Genomic DNA, 22,836 nt, shown 5'->3' with positions numbered 1-22,836 from the left:
GTATTGTTTCCATGGCTTTATGCCCCTCATAGGGCTTTTATGTCACATCAGTTATTGCTGCAGAGTTATAAAAGACGGATAGCTTTTATAATGATGTGAGCTGCCAGGAGAGACAGATTTTGTTTCTGATACCAGGGGATTCAATGCTGGCAAAAGTGAGGCCCTAAGCAGAATGTTTTTTATTAGGTATGAGTCACAAATAAGTCTTCAATACCAAAAGCAACAAAAACTTTAACCTGCATCAAATAACTGAGTTGCAGCCAGACACCTGTGACCCCCGAGGCTCAGCTGGAGGGGAAGGCTGCCACGACTGGGTGGGTTGCACATTTGTCTGGAATCTGCTTGTGTGCCTTGTGGGGTGGGAGAGTTATATGCTAATGTTAGTATTGGACACCTTTTAATAGAACGATTAATCACGCCCAATTCCCCACATGCATAATGATACAGTGATAGTACTCAGGTGTCAAAATATCAGATTAACCCTTTAGTTTTGGATGAAAGTGAAGTAAAAGTTGGATAAGAAAAATGGATAAGAAAGGGTTAAAGTCTGACAGCTGAGCGAGATATGGGGGGTCAGATACGGCCCCTCCTTCCTCCAACTCCTCCAACAAATATGCTGCCTCAGCATGAGCCTGCAGGAACACACTGAGACACACACACACACACACACACACACCTTTCAAAGACTGCCACACTCAGTGAATGTCAGTTTTAAAGGGAGACATTTGCACAGATTAATAAATGATAGTTAAGATGTTGATTGTTTAACAGTTCCACCTTCTTTTCTGTCTTTGCTTTCTGTCCACTGAATTCTCACACAGTGGTGAGAGAGAGAGGGAGAGAGACACACAGAGAGAGAGAGAGAGAGAGAGAGCGCGTCTGGAAAACATTACTCAGATTCCTGCAGCAGGGGCTCTGATTTTTCTGGCAATGAAAAGAGAGAGAGAGAGAGCAAGAGAGTGAGAGAGATGAGTGAGGGGTTCAGGGAGTGAAGGATCAAACAAGGAGTACAAAGTTCAGTCTGACACCGCTGAGCCGAGGACAAAGTGTGTGTTGCTCTGCTCACGAGCAGGGAGACGGTGATGGAGTTATTCTTAGGCGTTGTGATATCTGCCTCAGCAAAAAGCTGACAGCTTCTCACCAAGTTTCATTTAGACACGGGGTGATCAGCAGAGGGCAGTGTGGAAGAGAAGGTGTGTGCGCACACTGTTTTTCAAAGGTTTGTCTTCTCCTACCTTTGTCTCTGTAGTACTCCAAAACACACAATGAAGATTACACCTGCACTCTGTCTGTAAGTGGAAAAACACTGAATGATTCTTCATGGTCAGTTGTGTTGTGAAAAGCAGTTATAGCAAGTTAAAGCTCCAATTATTTCTTTTTTTAAAGATTTATATTTAGGCTTTTTGTGCCTTTAATGGAGGGAGAGAGTGGGGAATGACATGCAGGAAAGGAGCCACAGAACGGATTCGATCCCGGGCCGCCCGCTTGGAGGACCATAGCCTCCATACATGGGGTGCACGTGCTAACCATTACACTACCAGCACCCTGCTACAATTATTTTTTAAAGGTCTTTTGTGACATTTGAAAGACACTTGGAGTGATTTTCTGTCTGTGTTAAAGAGCATGAACATGACCATGAATGGAATGACCTTGACTGAGACTTTATTTGACCTTTTGTGAGCTGCAGAGTTGACGGAGCAAAATTTTACCACGAACAGGAGAAACAAGAAAATGCAGAACAGACGCTCAGCTGCCTTTGGACATTTTTGAAAAAAGCTGAATCTGAAAAGTACGTCTCTAAAAGCGAAACAAAAAGTAACTGATACAAGCATTTAATCGAGAAATTGAGGCAGGTTAAAGAAAGTGAACTCCATGTTTCCCTCAATAATCTGCTCTTCTCTTTTGTTCTTGTGTTTTTTATCAAGCCTTCAGGTAACACAAGATTCTCTCTTATTCGTCCTGATATTGCATAAGTGAGATGGATCAAGAGACTTTGAATATTAAGAGGCAGTGAGCAGCACTTTGTTGGATTCATGAGACTATTTGCACAGATCAACGGGAAGCAGAGACTCATCCTAATGAGGTTATAAAACCCGGCTCTCCTGCTGCTGCTCTGCTCTTTGAAGCTTCAGTTTTCGGCCTCTGGTCCATAATGCCCTGCTGTTTCTGGCTTCAGGGACTCTTGAGGTTTCATCTGTGTGTCAAGCATTTTTTCATTTACATTTGTCCACACTGTCATGGAACTACATTTTCAAAACTTTTCTCTCGAGTTTCAAACTTGCCACCGATGGCTTTCCTCTCATCACTGTAGTGGAAACTTGTCTTCCTCTTCGTTCTCAGCCGCACACGCCCATCTCCTGTTAGATGTCAGCTGTTATTAGTGTTTACAAGCAGATGAATTAGACTGGGGAGGCCTTTGATCTGCAGCTAGTGAGTGTGTGTGGTTGTGTGTGTGTGGGTGAGTGTGTGTGTGTGGGTGAGTGTGTGTGTGTGGGTGGGTGTGTATGCGGGTGTGTGTGGAACACTGGTCTGGAGAAATAACACTCCCTGTAATGATATGATTGGACTAATGATGGTAAGTCCTTGTGCGTGCATGAATACATGCGTGCGTCATGTATGTGTGTGTCTCTGTGTGTGTATTATGTGTGTGTGTGTGTGTGTGTGAGCTGGATGACAGTGGGACTCCTCGCTGCTTGTCTGGGCTCTGCTTCATCTTGAAACCTGCAGAGTGGAAGTGAAGGAGGAAAAAGAAAGGGAGGAGGAAAGGAAGAGGAAACACTTTTGTGCTCAAACTTGCTGACTCTTTATTAGCAGTCATTCTTTGAACCCATCGGCAATCATTGTCCAGAATCTCTCTGGCACCAGATGTGAAGTTCTCAGTTTATTCTGGTGAAGCTAGAGGTTGGCGTTATACGACTTCCAGGCAAGACTTCCTTTTTGGTGCAGATTTTTTACGTCTGCAACGTAAACACGGTCATTTCTTGGTCCATTACGTCCCAGAGTAGAGTTTGTTCTACTCATGAGTTCAAAGTAGAATATAAGTTACACAGCAGCTTCACTCAGGCTCACTTCAGCAGTGTGCGTGTGTGCGTGTGTGCATGTGCGTGTGTGTGTGTGTGCGCGTGTGTGTGTGTGCGCGTGTGTGTGAGAGTCAGAGTGCTGGAACAACGGTGAGTTTTTTAGGATACGTGCCCCTCCTTAAGGAGAGGGCGACAGGGAAAGGAAAACAGAGAGAGAGAGGGAAAGAGGGGGGTTATGTGTCACCTAACACAGGGACTATTTCCTCTATCGGGTGGGAGGAGAGAGGTGGACCAACGAGTGGCGAGCAGGAGAGTCAGTGCAAGGTGTGTGTCAAGTGTGTGCGAGCAGCAGTAAGAGGAGAAGCCATGGCAGCTGGGTCTCTAGGCCGGGGGGAGAGCTTCTAAAAACAAACCCCAGGCGAAATAGTGGTGGGACGCGGCACTGGAGGCCACATTCTTATAGCTGGACTATTCCTGCGCTCTGGGAGTGAGGAAAAAAAACAACACAACGGTCCAAATTACTGGAGAGCGCAGGGGAAGGAGCCATGAAGTACAGACCTCTGGTAAGAAACACAGACACTCGAAAAAGTCTGTCAGAAGGTGGAAAATCAGTTTAGTTCAGTTTAGGGTTTTCATTTGGAAGATGAGGTTTTGTGTTGTTTAAGGGTTAACTTTTTGTTGGAGTTTGTGTGAGTTAGGAGCTGCTTTGTGTAGCAACCTTGACTGAGTGCTCTTGATCTTCAAGGACACACAGGTGAGGCAGGCAGGTGAGTGAGACAGCCTGTGTTTGTTTGTCATCAGGACACTTCTATCTCCCCAAAAAGTTCTATTCTCTCTCTCCTCCTTCATCACAGCATCTCTGATTTTATCACTTTGATGTCAGAGCGTTTTGAATTTGAATCTATTTGATATCTGACAAGGTGTGTGTCTGTGTGTGTCTGTGTGTGTCTGTGTGTGTCTGTGTGTGTCTGTGTGTGTCTGTGTGTGTGTGTGTGTGTGTGTGTGTGTGTGTGTGTGTGTGTGCTCTGCCCTGGGGCGAGGCAGTCACTCAGTGGTGTTGTGTGGCCGAGCAGCATTCTTTGGCATTCAGTGACAGTGAGTATTAGAAATGACTTTCATCATTGCAGTTTCTATCATCTTCAGGGCACAAAAGTAATCAAACAGGATTAAAGCTATCAGATAGCTTTGAACCAAGCCCTGAAGTTTAGACCATGATCAGCTCAGAGAGGACAAATCCTACACTGGACATGCATACTGTGGTTAATTTATCAGAATATTTCCTGGTGCATTCTCACATCAGCTCACCGTCACATCACGTAGAAAATGTATGAGGAAATAGTCCGGGTAAAGTGGCTGTTTGCTTTCACACAAGCAGCACTCCCTTTAAACTGTGTGCATTGTAGAAACACTAAATGTAAAGTTTAGGGAAGCACAGTGAGTCACATTAGTGTGTTTGGAGCCCGGCAGATGTCAATCAAAAATGTCATCAGCCACGCCCACATTTCTGCGAAGCAAGCGGAGCAGAAATGAGTTTATAAAAGTAATCAGCCGTTTCTATTCAGATTATAGTAGATCCCTAATGATGTACCTTACTTTAAAACCACATAGATTAAGATTAACTGTTTGAAGACACATTTCAATAAGCTTCAATGCCTCTTTGTTGGTTCTGAAGGTACTTTCCCAAGCTTGCTTCCCCGGTTTACATTCTTTATTTCTCACACACGCAGACATATGGATTTGTTCAATTTTTCGGAGCCTTCTTTTCTGCTCCTGCGTGTGTGTGTGTGTGTGTGTGTGTGTGTGCGTGCGTGCGTGCGTGCGTGCGTGCGTGCGTGCGTGCGTGCGTGCGTGCGTGCGTGCGTGCGTGCGTGCGTGCGTGCGTGCGTGCGTGCGTGCGTGCGTGCGTGCGTGCGTGCGTGCGTGCGTGCGTGCGTGCGTGCGTGCGTGCGTGCGTGCGTGCGTGCGTGCGTGCGTGCGTGCGTGCGTGCGTGCGTGCGTGCGTGCGTGCGTGCGTGCGTGCGTGCGTGCGTGTGTGTGTGTGTAACTGTCAGGCTGCTCGGGAGAGCACAATGCACAGAGTGATTTCTGACACAGTTTGTCATTGGGTGTCTGACTCCAACTCCAATAGGTAGTTCAGGATGGACTCGCCTCGCTCTCTTCAGACTTGTGACTTGTTCTACGCTGCATTAAGTCTCATTTCAGACGATTTTTGTCAAGTGAAAAGTGTCTGAATGCTTTTGGATTATTGTGCCTGGACTACAGAGCTGATTCTCCATGGAGTCTCGATGGGGTCGGGTAAGGGAGTGCTGCTAAATTCTTGCTTCTGACCTGCTGACTTCTAGCTGTCTCATATGAATGAGTAATGAGTAATAGGTGTTTTTATTTATGTTCAAGGTAAACATAGTTATTCAACAGACAGAGCAAAAGATCCAGTTATTAACACAAACAAGATATTCACTATTCACCAGCTGCTTAAAGGCGGATTGCAACTGAAAGTGAAATCCTATTGCTCGTCTATAAAGATGAATGAAATCTTTTCTGTTTTTCAGTCCCTCCTAGATTTCACTGCAGCCTGCATTGTCTGATGTTGCAGCAGCTTTGTAAATAAAGAATTGCAGTGAAAGTTGCAATCTTTTGCAAGCTTTTACAAGTTTGATATCTAAGTTTAAACTTCTGGTATTGTGAAAGCCCTTGTGCCCAGTGAAGCAGGTATCTATAAAGAGCTCCATCTGCTGGTTGTGTTGTTTTGGCCCACATGCCCTCAGGTATGGCTGGATGCATTTCTGCAGCCTGCAACCCGTCTCACCTGTCTGACTGCTCTGCGGAGCGGCTTTTTCTGCCTCGCGGGATTGAAATGAAAACATGCAGCCTGCTCAGCCTGGAGGGGCATTTCCATCGTTATCATACTCTAAACAGGAATACACTTGGATCCTGTATGGGTGTTAAATGGGAATGACATGCGGGAAAGAAGCCACAGGTCGGACCTGAACCGGGCCGCCTGCTCGGTGGAATACAGCCTCTGTACATGGGGCGCATGCATTAACCACTGCACCACCAGCACCCAAAGAGTCGTGTTTAGTTTAGATTGTTATTGTAACGTCTAAATACCAATCATTTCAGCAACTCTACAAACATCCACATCCCTAGGCTTTTGAGCTGCCTCTTAACATAACAGAGGCTGATGCTGCGGTTCTTTAACCACTTCAGCTGTCAATCTCCTTAAGCAGATGTAGACGACATACTTTTTTCTTTTAGAGGTGTAAAACATCAAATGTAATTTTTCTGTGACAGTGATCAGCTCCAGTGGGCTTAAGACAAAGAGACTAATGACGCACCATATAGGCTTATAACCTGGCTACTGAAAATGTGTTGTTGCTTCAAATTTAGAGGCTTTGCGTAAACAGATTTTAGTTTATGGTGTGATTTGAAAGCCACTTCCTTGTTCGGTGAATTCTCAGGTTGACCGTGGGCACCTTAAACTCTTGTATGGCTGCTGATGTCACTCTTGGATTCATTAAAGTCTTATTACACTCACACAAAGACAACATTCACATCTCAAACCTGAATCGACTTTCAGTGTTTCTGCACGTCATGCCCCTCTCTCTCTACCAGCCTGTACAGAACAGATGAGGAATCTGTGCCAGATCACTGCTTCATTGTGGAAAAATGCAGAAAAAGAGCAGAAAACATTCTGCTAGCAGCTGAAACGTCTCTCCGTCTCAAACACACATTTCTCTTCTTTGGTTGTAATCCCAGAAGTTTCACAAGTATTATCTCACAGAAATGTAGAAAAAAACTTCTCTAGTCTCCTTTTATGCAAATCTAACCTGGACCATTTGTACATGAAGATGTTGGACTCCGGATTTTGGTCCAAAATTTGAACCCCCCTACTCACCAAAACTCGGTAAAAATCTAAATTGGTTGACAAAATAAGTGAGGTCATTGGCGGGTTCCCCCTATCAATATAAAACAAACTGTGAGCCCTTTTTGTATGCGTATTGTATGTATGTGACCGTCAGTACTTGTATTGCATATTTTGACCCTTGCTGCCCACCATCGGCCTGATGGCGCCCCCTTTTTTAATCAAGCTGTTCGTCAAACTCTATGTTTAATGCACGTTTACATTTTTACCTGACGTGATGCAGGTTCCAAACAGAGCAACATTTAGTAACGTGAAGTGTTTGTTGGTTGGTTCAGAGGAGGTTGTTATAATTTTTTGCTAAGTGCTATGTTTCCTGCGGACCATCACACAACAAACCCAGACTTCCCAGTGTTGAGCCGCGGCTCCTCGGGGGCTGCAGGTAGACAGCAGTGGTTAGTGATGCTGTCCTGCTCCAGTTTATGGAGATTGGTTTACTGCGACAGCTAATGCCTCTCTGTGGTACAAATCAGCCTCATATAAATATATTTTAATTAAATATAACATTTTTGGCTTCCCAGCCATTGGCAGATAGAGTGAAAAGTTAGTTTGACCTCCTTGTTTAGGGTTAAGTGACTTTCAATCCCATCAAGACAAGTAGACAAGTGCCATACAAAGTTGAAAAAAAACACACAAGTATATCTGTGATAAACGTGTCAGAATTGAGACTTAAGCCATTTGCAAACCACATTATTAAAAAGTGCTTCCATCCTGAGCTCTGCATGCACTGAAAGCAGCAGGTCAGAGGAGGTTTACATAAACAGTGTGACATCTGAGCTCTGTGCACGCACCCAGGGCGATGTAAAGGTTGAGTTGCTATTGTTCTCAGGCTGGCTGGATGATCAAATCCCTCTGCTTTCTCCTCCTTTCTCTGCTTCACATTGACATGCTCGTACAGTCTCTCGTTTAGAAAGAGAGAGAAACCACAGGGAGGTGAAATAACAAGAAGCAGAAAAGTAAAAAAGTGAGTGAGAAAGTAACGAGACTTGCCATCAATGTTTGAATGGTGTGCATGGGTAGGTGTGACCTGCGGTGTAAAAAGCGCTCTGAAGACTAGAAGATGTGATGAGGATGTAACAGTATAGTCATTTTCATGAGAACAAAAGTGTCTGAATACCCTTATGGACCTGTGATGGTATGAATTAATAGGTCTTTAGAAAAAAAGAACAAGCCATATATCGTACTGTGGACTTGTTATTGTGATATTATTGAATCGTACCATGAGATTTTGATAAAGTGTCATCCCTAAGACGTAACCATTTAATGCCCCATCCCTTCATGTGACTTTTTCAGAAAACTGTTAATGTATGGTCAGGGAAATTATCCTCAAAGACTTGGACAAGTCATGGAAATGTAATGGCAAAGCTGTTAATGATCCCTGTTATCTACACGTCTGCTGTGCAAGATCCAGGGAATAGATTTAGAGCTGTTTCACCATCACATCATGAAGTATGTGACGGCTCTGATACACACTTTACTACGCCCAATTAGGCACATTCCATAGGTCTGAATTCTGCAATCGAGGCATTCCCAGAATTCATTGCAAACTTGTAATTTGTTACTTGTTTGTGTATTTAATTAGTATTAAATAAAGTTGGGAAAAATAAGACTTAAATGTAAACAAAACAATCAGGGATGACAGAATCACTGACAAAACACCAGTTTCAGTAAAAGGTATGAAATTATATATTGTGTTTTTTATTTTCAAGGCAGTACTTTTACCATGCGGGCTAGTGGATCATGTAACCACCTGGCTGGAGTCTTTTAATGGTTTGTCCTGGCCAGACTGCCGGTCCCTCTCAGGTCTCCTCTTTCTATAACCTGGCTGCAAGCGGCCGTGTTTTCTGCACAGGATTTGGAAAACATGACGACATCTCAGAAGCGGGTACTTGTTGTGTTCCTGAGACCGGGTGGAGGTCCGGTGTGCAGCGCTACATGCAGGAAAGCCAAACAGTGAAAAGCAGCGCAGGGGAACAATGAAGTAATGGAGAGAGAAGCTGAGGGGACTGAAAGTGAATAAGAGGTAGAATGTATGGAGGAGGAAGAGGAGGGGAGAGGTGAGGAAACAAGGCTCTGGTTTTTCTTTCCTCCCAGGCGCCGTCATATTTGGAGGGATTTCTAACACACCATGACATTTTGAAGTCACTTTTGCTCCTCTTAACTTTAATTTAACCTGTTTCCAGATGATGAATTATTTCACCTTCAGTCTAAGAACCTGCTGTCACGTAATTCTTTCCTCTGCAGCACACAGATCCTACACTGGAAGGGAAAGGCAGTGTATCCACCTCCCTGATCCTCAGAAAAAAACTTTGTATTTGGCAAGAAAGAATTAACAAGAAGCTGCAAATAATGCTGTCAGTGTTCGATACCACGTGTTAAAAAACGATGCAACTTCTGCATTGAAGCTGTAAAAAAAAAAAAAAAGAAAAGCGTTATTTTAACCCATAGAGCATCGGAAAGTCCCAGAGATTTCATTGTTTTAAAACACATGATTTAGAAAAGGATCCAAAATTTTGACAACCTTAGTACTTTAAATGCACCTTCAGGAGAGAAAAAGCCGAATGTTTGGGGGAGACAGATATTGAGAGAAAAGTGACCCCCTTAACTCTCAGACTGCCATAATATCTGCATAGTTTAAATTTGGATATAGATACTGTATAAATCTAACAGCCAGTAAAAGAGCAGAAACAGCAAACACATGAAGTTAGTCTTCATTTTTTAGATTTCTCATAATCACCTCATGATGTTTCTTGTCTCTTTAAAAGCCTCAAGTCCCTTTGACATTGACAGTCCAAGATCATACTCTTGTGTCCCTGGTGTGGGGAAAAATTGGTTATGCTTCGGAGATAGTAACCGAGGCAAAACGGAGTCAGCGGCGTGAGTGTGTGTGTGTGTGTGTGTGTGAATAAAAGCCACTTTGTTACTCATTTCTATGCTAATTACAAACTTATTAATGGTTAAAAGTACGACCAAAATGTTTTTCTACAGGTTCAGTAAAAAAACAAACTGGGGCCATTAATTTGTTTGTTACCCAGTCTCACTGTAACACTCATAAGTAATTCAGTCCTATGTCACAGCAACAGGTCATCAAACTCTCTTCAAGCGGATAATAAAAACCGACCTCTGATAAAAAACAATGTCAGTTTGTTTAGCTGCAGCGTGAACACAAATACCAGCTGCTGTTTTCTGATAAATAAGCTTCTCATCAAGTGTTTCTGTGCAGCACTCAACTTCACTTACTATTACCACGGTAACAAAGTGCGCTGCAAAATCAACCAGAGAGACAAAAGAACAAATAGTTTAAGAACACATTGTAAATCATTATAACACAAACATGCATGAGTTTGCATTTCCTACATCTAAAACATCTGTTTCTGTCACACAGGACGCTGTGAGCTCTGCTGACCTTTAGATTCACACATCCCTGCAGAAAGCAAAGACACTGCAGCTGTATGTGTGGGTGTGGGGGGAGAGGGGGGTGTTGGCTGATAGAGGGGGCGACTGTGGCTTCATTGGTTGAGTCGTTCGTCTCTTAACTCGAGGGTCAGGGTTTGATCCCCATCTCCTTGCAGCTACATGTCTGATGTGTCCTTGGGAAAGACACTTAACCCCAAGTTGCTCCCACTGCTTCTTCAGTGGCGTGTGAATGTGTATGAATGTGTATGAATGTGTATGAATGGGATTAATTACTTCTGATGAACTCTTTACACAGCAGCCTCTACCATCAGTGTGTGAATGTGTAGGTGTGACCTGCGGTGGAAAAGGGCTATATAAGCTCAACCTCATTTACCAAGTGTGTGTGTGTGTGTATCTGACCAGCATTGTTTGTTACCAGTAAGGTTGTCACGACAACAGAATTGTAAAATTGTACATGATTCTCGTAAAAATCGAATTAAATCATTACCTGTTTGAAGGTAACAACAAAATAGAAGTTGTAGGCACTCAGTATTGGATAATTATTGTTTTACATTAACATAAATTACAGGCACAATCCTGCATATTGTATAAACTACACAAAAGCATAGCTTGTTTGCTTCCATTTTTTTGATGGATTCATTCCTCTCTCATGAAATACATGTCATTTTTTAATAGCTTTGGTTCTTTTCAGTACTTTTGCTCATTAAAATAAAGAGAGATTGTATCGTTTTAAAACATGTGATATCAGAAAGGTATCACACATAAGATGTATTAATGTGTTTGGTGTTTGGGGGCAGTGCTGTGAGGAATTTCAGGGAGTATTGTTATTTTTCCTGTACAGTTTAAAAGGAGCGATGTAGCTGGACTGGAGTTATGACCCTGGTATTAATCTTCTGCTCCAGGGTGGTATCTTGTGATAATGCTGCCAGATTGAAGCTCTTTTTATGCTCTTTAGCAGGGAATAAGGATCTGTGGCATGAGATAATGCTAACCATGCTAGCCCCCTTTATTTGACACCTCCTCCTTCTTGTACACTTTTGACTACTTTTTAAATACTTCTCTTGTTCATCATTTTAAAACAACCCCAGGCTTTATCTCCACTCTTCTCTCTTTGTCTCTCTCCATCTCTCCTTTTCCCTCCTGTCTCACAGAGCACTAATTAACAGTCCTCTCCTCCCTCAAGCTTTCATTTCTCTTCTCTTTCTTTCTGTCTTTCTTTTATTTTCTGTTTTTCTCTCTTGAGGGATGAAGACTGGGTACTGTACTGCTCAGCACAACAACAACACCTGCTGCACTCTGTGTGTGTGTGTCCCAGTTCAGTTGCCTCGGCCACTAACCTTCGAGTAAAAGTCAACTCGTTGTCAGCTCTGTCTGTTTCACTACAAGTTAAATATGGATGTGGCTAACATTCGCAATCTCATGCGTAAAACTCAAGTCTCTATTTTAGAAAACGGCTTCCTTGGCAAACGTGTCGATGATCTCAAGCATGTAAGTGTTGCTGTGCTCGCTTCTGAGTCTTAACTTCTGCTATGTATTTTAAGACATGGTGCAGCCTGGCTGTAATGCATTTTTGCTTTGAGTGATGCGTTTCCTCATCTGTGTTTGAACTTTCTCAGGGACATAAAATGACCAAGGGGTTGTTTCAAAGAAAACTTTGGACAAACAGAAAGTCTTCTCTTTGTTTTTTAGTTTGGGGTCTGTGAATGTTTTAAGACTTCAAACGGTGGTTCTTGGCATCGGTCTGAATGTGCTCTATTGTTGGTTGAGAGAGGGGGGGTTCAGATTTTCACTAGAGTCCCAAAAGATGTGATGCTCGAGCTAAAGGGACAGGAAGAGCTGACGGATGTGCAAATGGTTGTACTGCAACAAACGTTGACTCCAGGCTTTGACTTTTATTTGGAGATTTAATGAATGCCTAAATGCCCACATCACTGAAATTCCACATCATGTTTTCAATGCAACCACACCGAGTCTAATTGGTCAGATCTAAGTTCTCGTGTGCTGCATTCAGTGAACGTGCAAATACTCTTTGTGAACGATGAACTAAACAAGTCGATTTGTGACTCATGAGCATAGTTCGAGCTATCCAGAGATGTCCAGCACGTAAATGATGAGACTAGCAGCCACATTTTAACACAATGCTTTTATTCTGAATTTTTGTCCAGCACAGTTATTTAGTGAACCAAGTGACTTTCAGGCTCTTTATCTCTCTTGGTCCCTGATAAGTGTTTGTATTCTGTCATAACATTTTTCCCTCAGTATTTATGTGGAGAGCTTCTTGTATCAGAGAGGCTTTCATCATAATACAGCTTTAAGACAGAGGCCTCACATCCTGGGGATTCTTCTCGTACTAATAAGCAGAGGATGAGTTTAGTTTGTTGGAAGAGGTGCCCTCTTGTCTTAACTCATTGATTTGATCATATCAACAGATATTGCAATTGCATGCAAACATTAAAGGATCCTCTGATTTCATCATTGACTACATTTCTGTACTTTTTGCTTGTTAAGATTGGCTCATGTGTGATCTGACACTGGGCAACCGCTTTGGATAAAATTATAAAATGTGTCTCATATAGAGCCAGGAAAAAAATAAGAAAGGAAAAAGTAGCAAGTTGGCATCTCAGCTTTTCTTACCCTTCTTCTGTGTAAATAAGGTGCAAAGATGGATCAGTGAATATTCCCTTCCCTTAACATTTTTTTTTTTTTTTTACAAATCACATTATGTTAATCTAAAAAAGTCAGAATATTTCCACAATGTCATCGACATGTTGCCCCATTTCCATCTGTCTTCTCAAGCATCTTTTTTTTCCTGCCCTGTGGTAAAAAAAAGAAGATATCATCTGTGTCATAGTTTGAATTCCACACCTGATTCTATATCTCCACCTTCAGTCAGTGGTTAGAGGTGTTGCCAGGGAAGACAGCGCCTCTCTGTGTGGAGTTTTGCATGTTCTTCACAATGCACTTGGGTTCCCTTCCAGTCCTCCAGCTCCCTCTAACAGTCCAAAGACATGCTAGTTAGGTTAATTGGTGACTGTAAGTTGCCCGTAGGTGTGAGTGTGTTTAAAGTTTGTCTGTCTCTGTGTCAGCCCTGTAATTTACAAGTGACCTGTCTAGTCTGTAACCCCGCCTCTTACCCAATGACAGCTGGGATCAGCTCCTGCCCCCACAACCCCAAATGGGACAAGCGGTATAATAATGGATGGATGGAATTTTTTATTTTTTTTGCATCTCTTAGTTGGTGTGATGTAAATTGATGTTTTACTCTCCTCCTCATTCCTTCGCCTCTGAGGATGGATAATCAAAATCCATCCGTCAAAATACAAGCAGGGGAGAGGAGAGATGTGTGTGCGCCACCAGGCAGAGATCAGGAGGAGCGTGTGTGTGCGTGTGTGCGTGTGTGCGTGTGTGTGTGTGTGTGTGTGTGTGTGTGTGTGTGCGTGTGTGTGTGTGTGCGTGTCTGCGTGTGTGCGTGTGCGTGTGTGTGTGTGTGTGTGTGCGTGTGTGTGTGTGTGTGCGTGTCTGCGTGTGTGCGTGTGCGTGTGTGTGTGTGTGTGTGTGCGTGTCTGCGTGTGTGCGTGTGCGTGTGTGTGTGCGTATTGTATTTATCTCATTCACTAACCTGCTGGTTCTCCTCCAGGTGGTGGCTAGTGACGGTGTCCGGGCTATGATGGAGTCGGCCCTGACAGCCAGAGACCGGGTGGGCGTGCAGGACTTTGTCCTGCTGGAGAACTACACCAGCGAGGCGGCTTTCATAGAGAACCTGCGCAAACGCTTCAAAGAGAACCTCATCTATGTGAGTGTCACGAGTTTACCTTTGTTTGATTATTTGAACCAGATTAATGCATTAATGATATTTGACGTTTTTATCAGTTTCCATGTTTAAAGCTTAAATTTAAAGATATTTTCCATCTGGTTGGTCAAAAGTCATCTAACAGGATTCAAGCTATCGGATATGAGTCAATCTTTCAGTCAGGTTTTTTTAAATAAAAAAAGTATATACGTAACCGGTTAGGATTAGATAATCCGATCCTGTTTTTTTTATCATGATCAAACTTCCAGTTTGTGTTGTTTAAAATTTGAGTGGGATTGAGATATAGTAGCTATGATCCAGAAAATCAGGATCATCCTGATCCCAGCAGAGGGCTGCTTTCAAACTGGATCCTGTTGGATTAGGGCCCTGCTAATCTGGATTTAGAAATCCTTAAAAGTCTGTACCTTCATCAGGTTGCTCCTATCCAGTTTTTCTTTGAACCATCTGGATAAAAGTGAGCTGGATTCCCTGATCATGGTAGAAAATAGATGATTACCAATTTGGACGACCGAGTGCTGGCTGTCAAACTCTGAGTGTGTGAGAGACAAAAGTCTTCTAGTACACCCTCAATCTTCTTCTTAGTTGTAAAATATCTGAGATGAATACCCAGAATGCACAGCATTGTCCAACCATGTCAGGACTCTCTCCTCCCAGAAACCTTTAAAGACATAACCTTCTTTTAAAGTAGCAGAAAAAGGTTTCTTTAGCTTACTGTTGTTGATCAGACCTCCTGATGGAATAAAATCTTTGTGTGTTTGAGATGCGTTGTGACTGTATGTTCCCTTTCTGTCAGACGTACATTGGCTCCGTGCTGGTGTCTGTGAACCCATACAAAGACCTGGAGATCTACACCAAGAACCACATGGAGCGATACCGAGGAGTCAACTTCTACGAGGTCTCCCCACACATGTAAGAGTCTCTGCACACTTTACAGTACACAGCAATTTTTGCTTTCACACAAAAATCATGACATTTCTGGGTTAGCTGCATGAGTGAACGCAAGCAGACGAATATTTCACTCCTACTTTACCCAAAGTTTTCCCTGAAAGCCTCCTTGTGTCTAGCAGGAAATATTCAGGTAAATTCACTGTGAGCAAGTGTTGATGTCATTTATAGAGCACGACCACAGACTGTGATCTCAGATTGTGAGATTGTTAACAATCTGTTAAGTTCCTCCATTTTTAACAATCATGAATCAAAGAGGAATGATTAATTGTAGTTTTTTGTTCTTACAGGTAAAAAGAAAAAAATCAGATTTGGCTAAACATAGTTTACATCCTTCACTGTGGACAGCCTGTTTACTGTAAATCTGGAGTTTGTTGAAGCTTTTTAATGAAGATGATTTCATGTTTGCTGCACCTGCTTTCTGAATGTTTTCACACTGTTTATGTTTAGTATTCATGGGAATATTTTCTCATAGTCAGGTTTGTACTTAAAGCTCCCATGGAGCCTCATGCACCAAACCGTTCTCAGGAAGAAATGTCTTCTTTAAACCCACTTGTATGTTTATATAAGTTCTTTTAAAGTCAACTTTAAATTCATTTCTGCTATGCTTAGTCTAAACCCCAAAACATTTAGGTATGAATATAAACTAAGCAATAAGGTAACAAATTGTAGATAAATGTTATCAATAAGTGTCCTCTTTACGACTAAACGTACCTACCTACACACACGGGTAATGAACTGACAAATCTGTGACATGGTCATCACTGTGCAGCGTCAGCTTTTGGAATAATTGTAGGCCACAGTCATGTGAATGAATATGTTCAGTGTCTCTCTTCTGGTTCTGTTTTTTTTTCTTTGCCCCTCAGATTTTAGATCTAACAGTTTTTTCCACTTTATCTGGTGTGCATCCTTACGTTTTTGTGGGGGGGGCCGTTTTAGCATTTATTGGATAGGACAGCTAAAAAGAAACGGGTTTGGAGGAGAGCGATTGGTTGGATGACCTGCAGCAAAGGGCCGAGGTCTGATCCGCTGCAAAGAGGACTACAGCCTCTGTACATGGGGACGCATCATAACCTCCATCGGTTCCTTCTTTAGCCCTCCGTTAGTCATCTCCACGACCTTTTTGCTACCAGCATGTGTGTCTGTCTGCAGGGCTCTTCACTCATGCCCTTTTACGGGGGGCGGTTACCTAAGCTAATTGGGAACAACAGGTCATTTAAGAACATGTTGGTGAATCTGATGGAGAGGCTTCTAAGAAATCTTCTAAAGAACAACTTAGAACAAATCTTATGGAGATTCTTAGGAATATGTTGGTGAATGAGGTCAATGTTCACTCAGACAGTTTGCAGGCGTGTTGGCATGAAGCACAGTGTTTGTTTGACAGGAAATGTGAGGGAATTCCTTCCCTATAGGTCAGCCGGCGACAGAAAAATCCATGGCGTCATGGAGAGTTAAAGTGGTGTATTGTCAGAATCTCTAAGCTCTAACCCCCGGCTAGTTTCTCTCTCTTGTTACTTCACCACTTGAGCATGAGGCCAAATGTTTTCTCTCCCTCTGAGTGGAAAGAACGATGTTTGTTTGGGGAGAAGGGATGAAGTGTTGGAGAGAGAACACGGGAGGGAGAGGTGGAAAGAAAAGTAAGCAAATGATGGCACCATGCGAGAAGTTTCCTCCCTTTTAGAGGAGATTCCTCTGACCTGAGCCTGACCCCCACAGACCCCCCCCCCTGAAATATCACACATATAGTGGACACACATGTTGGGCCCACCTGGCTTTATCTTCAATCCATTAGTCTTGTTTCAAATATGTGTCCAAACATCTGAACAATGCTGATAGCAGAGGCAGGCTGAATAATGATTCTGTGCTTGTGTCTGGACTTTATGATTCACACTGGCAGCTCTCTCTCTGTCCGACTGGTCACACACTCTGAGATGACATCATATGTCACAACCAGACGCCACTTTTCCAACAGAGTTGGTATGCTACATTTTTTTAAACGGAACATCAACAACATGACCAGAGATGTTCCTAGTGACTCATTTCCCTTTAAATCAAATGGAAATTAAAATTCAGACAAGTGGAGAAGTCTAAAGATAAGAAAACACTCAGGAAGCAGACAAAATAGAGCATGGGTTATTTAACATGGCTACACACTGTCTGAAACAGTATCATCTTAATTCTACAGACACTAAACAGTTAGTTAATAACATAATTGACAGCAGAGGTGGACAAAAAAATTGATTTATGTAAAAATCGAGGTTCTTCTCTTCTAAGATTTAAAATCGATTCATAATTTCCAAAAATCTATTTTTTTATTGTTATAAAAAAAATTTGGGGCTTATCAGTCACTCCCTGCAAAATAGCTCTTTAAGTCAGTAGAATGCCATATACAGCAACACGAAATTCAGCCAGTCTCATAGATGACTGGAGTAGATCCTGAAGTATGTATTAATTGAAAAACAGACTTTGAATCATGAACCCAGAATCGTGTTGAATCGAAAATCGATTCTGAATCAAATTGTGACCCCAAGAATCGAAATCGAATCGAATCTTGAGACACCCAAAGACTCCCAGCCCTAATTGACAGCTATTTTAAATGCAGCTGAAATGATTGGCACGTTGGGGCTTTTTTTACTCTGCAGGGAAACAGTGTCAAATTGGTCTGCAGATTGTGGTAACATGAACAGTGCTAGCACCGCTAGCCTTAACTCCTCCCTGCAGGTTAACATCCACATGTCTGTGCTGACTATGCATCACTCTGGTCGAGTGGTTATGTATCTGTCAAACCTGACACAGCCTAAATTCAACTTAATCTCCCATTTAAAAATCAAAGTCCTGACAAAAACATCGTTCTGATTAAATCTGTCTCTGTGCTCCTGCAGCTATGCCGTGGCAGACAACTCGTACCGCTCCCTGAGGACAGAGAGGAAGGACCAGTGCATCCTCATCTCCGGGGAAAGCGGTGCTGGTAAGACGGAGGCTTCAAAGAAGATCCTGCAGTACTATGCTGTCACCTGTCCAGCAAGCGATCAGGTGCAGACCGTCAAAGACCGCCTGCTGCAGTCCAACCCAGTGCTGGAGGTGAGACCACGCCGCAGTCGATAAATCTGTGAGAAGTTTTATTTTGTAAAACAGCAAAAAAAACAGATTTAAAGCCAGTGGAAACCCAAATCCACAAAATAACCTTCAAACTATTGATTTTAACATCTGATTTAAAATAAAGTGCATAAAGTTTGAAACACCAGAATGATATGATATAGCTGTCAATTTAAGATAAAGTGTACAGTATGTGCAGAAATACTCAAAGGCTTCACATTAAAGCACATTTAGTCTTTTTTCTGTGTCTCTTTCTAGTCAACTTATTTCCCATCCAGCAAACCATCCTACTCTGGTTAATGCACATTTCTACAAAGCTGCACACGTTTCTCACTATAAAAACATCTCATATTTATATTTTACTAGTAGTTTAATATAATTATAGTTATATTTTCCAAATTCTTTTGAATGAATTTACATAATTTTTCACATCAAGCTCATAGTATTGTTCGCCTTTTGTAAACACAATCAGGGATCAAACCTTTTATCTGTCAGCAGTTGTTTTTATTTAGAGGTGCTTTGCATTGACCGTTCATGGTTGAAAGTGGGCGTAGGGGGAGTCAGGGGAGGAATATGAGGCTGATCCATGTGCCCACATATTCAGATTTTTAAAGGGATTATTGCCTGCAGGTGTGCGTATGTATGGTTTTGTAAATCCTTTTTTTTTTGGTGCACGCCATTTTCAGGTTTTTGCTGTACCTACACTTTTAGTATGAATTCTACGCACTGCTTTATAAATGAAACCCCAGATTGTTGGTTATCTGTGTGTACGATGGGTTTTGGAGGATGGAGAGAGAGTTTACAGAAATGCTTGATTTGGTGTCTGGAGTGTCTCTACCAGATGCCCTACAGAAGTGTGTGTGTTTGTATGTGTCCTGCAATATGTGCTGCTGTCTGAAACAAACACTGCAGATATAACTTTGTTTCTTACTGCTCACCCCCTCATTCACCTCTCTGTCTTCATCAAACTCCATCTCTCTACCTCTTCATCTTTCTGTCCTCACTCCTCTCTCTCCTTTCTTCCTCCTGCTCTCTCCTCCCTCCAGGCCTTTGGCAATGCCAAGACATTGCGTAACGACAACTCGAGCCGTTTCGGCAAGTACATGGACATCCAGTTCGACTTCAAGGTGAGCAGAACACTTTTACAACAGATTCACAGAGGCAGCCTCTTTCACTTCACTCTGCAAGAAGCTAAACATCAGAGCAAGCTGTTTCACTGTTTAAACAGCAAGGTGAAACAGGTTTTCATAAATGGAGATTATATTGAAACATGTCAGAATTTCAGTTTCAAAACTCTGTTTTATCAAAAGCAAATGAGACCATCAGAGTGAAGACATATTACTTTTCTTTATGTCTGTACCTCCGGGACATGGTTGGTGTCAGATGAATTAATTAACGTCACGCTGCAGAAACAGCCTTTATTTACACTTTCCATTAAAAAAGATCCACTGAGGGTGATATGTTTGACTGTTAAAGACAGCAGGAGGAGATTTTTATGTCATTAAACAACACTGACACATGGACAGGACATAATCAGCAGAGAGATTAGAGGTTCCTCTTTGTCCACAGGGGGTGCATAAATTATATTGAATGAGTTCCTCGAAGGAGCTTCATTTAGTGAAAGTGTTCATTAAAGATGCCTTAATTAAAGCTGGATTTAACATTAACATTTCAAAAAGTGAAATCTGACTATGTTCAGTTCATTTTAAGAGATCAGTAATGGACATTAAAAACTCTGTCGACCTGCATGTTACTCTGTATCAATCCTACGTCAAACCTCAGTACCCCAGCCTCATCCTCTCCTCCTCCTCCCCTTCCTCCCCCACCTCCCCCCGGCTTTTATCCCGTCGGCAGGGAGCCCCCGTAGGAGGCCACATCATCAACTACCTGCTGGAGAAATCCCGCGTGGCCCACCAGAACCACGGCGAGAGAAACTTCCACATTTTCTACCAGCTGATCGAGGGAGGAGAGGAGGACCTGCTGAGACGCCTCGGCCTGGAGAGGAACCCTCAGCAGTACCAGTACCTGGTCAAAGTAAGTCCTCAAGTTCATCAGAAGCAGCACAGTGGAAGATGAAGTACTGTCCCTATATGTGTGGTGCGAGAAACACAATGGAAGGGCTTACATCTTCAACCAAAAGACAGAAAGAGGTCAAAAGGGCTGTTTGTTCTTCCCTGCTCTGTGATCAATATATTTTGCAGCTTTTTTGTCCTTTTCCAATCACATACCTGCTCTCCAAATTGAGTAATATGTACTTGAATAAATAGCTAACCTATGAGCAAAAGTTAGCAAGAAAAAAATGGAAAAGTCTTGTGTGTCTTAAATAAAAAAAGTAACGAACACATTATTTTGAAATAATTTAGCTTTAATCTTTTTTAATCAGTTCTATAAAGTAAAAAACATATTTTTATTTGATCAAATCAAATCCATTCACAATGAATCGATCTGCATTTTAATGAATCGAACCCGAATCAGCTCGTAGCTTTAGAGCAGTGATACTCAACCCGCGGCTCTCGACCCACACGTGGCTCATTTGGGACTAGATAGTAAGTAATTATTTAAGAAAGGGAAACATTGTCTGCAGAAATTATTCTTTGCAAGTCATGTCACTGTGTTTCCCACACATATTTTAGGAAAGAAAGAGGTTTTTTGATTGTGCCTCTTTGTCAATGTGGCTCTTAAGTCTAACAAGGCTGTAAATACAGCAGGGAAGAAACTGCTCTCTTTCTCACTGTCTTGTGTGTGTGTGTGTGTGTGTGTGTGTGTGTGTGTGTGTGTGTGTGTGTGTGTGTGTGTCCAGTGGGAGTCGTGGTTAATAGGCTCTCTCAGTGTGATGGGCGCAACTTTCCTCAGGGAGAAAATCAGCCTTAAGGCTTGAGCTGTACCTTCCCTCATAGAGCACACACACACACACACACACACACAGCTGCTGAGCAACAACACTTAACTTGTGTTTGCCAGAATAGGTGTTTACATCACATATAAACAGGTGTTTACATGTTAAGACCTATTTACACTTCACCTACTTTATTGAGTTTGCACAGAAACTTCACTCTGTGTTCAGAGTAGGACCCGACCGATAAATTATTAAATTAATAAAGATTTCTGGACCGATATCGATACCGATAAATCTACAAATATCATCGCAAAGCTGCAATAAAATTATCCGATACTGATAGTCACTTGATATGCTCATATCAGCAGATATTTTCGGCTGGCCTTTTAATGGATCTGTTGTTGATGTTTCTATGTTTGTGTGTTTTCTAAAGGGTAACTGTCCCAAAGTGAGCTCCATCAACGACCGCAGTGATTGGAAGGTGGTGCGGAAAGCTTTGAGTGTGATCGGTTTCAACGAGGACGATGTGGAGGTAAGTCTGAAAGCTGTGTGAATCATGACGGATGTGTTTGTTCCCTCACACAGAGGAGTGTTGAGGTGTAAACAAGAGGAAATCTCAGGCTCAAAACTACTGAATAACCCTGTTAACATATTGAAACCAAAACATTCTCTGTACATGAACTTCATTTCAGATGTAATCTCTAAATCTGATTTTCAAATGGAAATTTAAGTTAACTTTTTTTTACACGTTGTACACAAAAATGATCTCATGAAAAACAGCATGTTGGGTTGATGAGGCAGCTGGACAAGGGATGTGTTCAAAGATAGCTCCTTCACACATAAGTCGCTTACAGATCGCTGTTTGAAGACAGAATACTGACGTCCCTGTTAAGCCTCACATGCGATGTGTACTGTAGGGCACTGATGCAGTATGGTTGGGTGACGTCGTCATGCCCCAGTTTTTAGTCTTTAGTTACTCTACTGACGAACTTCAATCTTTTTATAGTCTGATTTATCAGTCTTTATTATAATTCATTTTGCCTTTGATTTCATTTGGATGCATTGATTTCTTTGCAACGTTCTCAAACACTTGAGGAGTGTGTTTAATTTGTGCACTTCAAAAACAAAAACACTTCAGTGCAGGAGTTTTCTCTGTGGCCTGAACAAAATACAGCAGGTGGTAGCTCTGACCCCTAAACTTTGAAAACTTAGTTGATGTTTATAGTTGTACAGAGAATGTAATTCTTAGATAATTTTCACTTCTTTGACACATTGTTGTCCCCAGATGTTTTCCCTAGATTACCGATATTTAAGATTGAGACTTTTCATGGCTGCACAACAGATTTTACAATAAAGAGGTTTTATTACTCCATATACAGACTTACAGTGTGGAAGTTTTTAATTAATAGTGTTTGTTACACAGTGCCATGTGGCTGTTATTAAATGGTGAGATCTTATTTGTGCTCTGTGTGGGAGTCCTCCTACATGTTCACGAGTCTGGGCCGGCTGCCAGGGATTCTTAGATCTCACACAGCTTCTGAGGGAAGAGCAGGTGTGAGTGTGTGCGGCTCTAGTTTGAAACTCGCTGCACATTTATATCCTGTTCGATTCTGAAACCCTTGAAAACAGTCCAAGAGTGGATGCAGGTGATTTTGTTGAATAACCCTGTGTAGAACATATATATATCTTACAAAGGGGCTACGGCACAACTTGCAAAATGTAGACAGCATTAAAGTTGTGCAGAAATAATATTAAAGACCGTTTAACTCAATGAATCGTGGGCGCTGATTTC

At 42.2% G+C, this 22,836-nt stretch overlaps 1 protein-coding gene across 4 annotated transcripts in view; it reads left to right on the top strand.

Moving 5' to 3' along the window:
- The window catches only part of LOC109996710 (unconventional myosin-Ic), a 77,315-nt gene that overhangs the window by 30,946 nt on the left and 23,533 nt on the right, over positions 1-22,836 (top strand). For 2 of the 4 annotated variants that reach the window (XM_065960769.1, XM_065960772.1), the window contains exons 2-7: positions 13,994-14,149; positions 14,961-15,076; positions 17,995-18,193; positions 19,255-19,335; positions 20,063-20,242; positions 21,478-21,576. In XM_065960769.1, coding sequence (XP_065816841.1) covers positions 13,994-14,149; positions 14,961-15,076; positions 17,995-18,193; positions 19,255-19,335; positions 20,063-20,242; positions 21,478-21,576 — 831 coding nt within the window. Of the gene's footprint in view, positions 1-3,116; positions 3,584-5,101; positions 5,316-13,993; positions 14,150-14,960; positions 15,077-17,994; positions 18,194-19,254; positions 19,336-20,062; positions 20,243-21,477; positions 21,577-22,836 lie in introns of those variants that run through there. The other 2 variants (XM_065960771.1, XM_065960770.1) reach the window with 2 other exon arrangements.

This window comes from Labrus bergylta, chromosome 11 (assembly GCF_963930695.1).
Source record: "Labrus bergylta chromosome 11, fLabBer1.1, whole genome shotgun sequence".
In the NCBI taxonomy this organism is placed as follows: Eukaryota; Metazoa; Chordata; class Actinopteri; order Labriformes; family Labridae; genus Labrus; species Labrus bergylta.
This window is presented reverse-complemented; position numbering and strand designations above follow the sequence as displayed.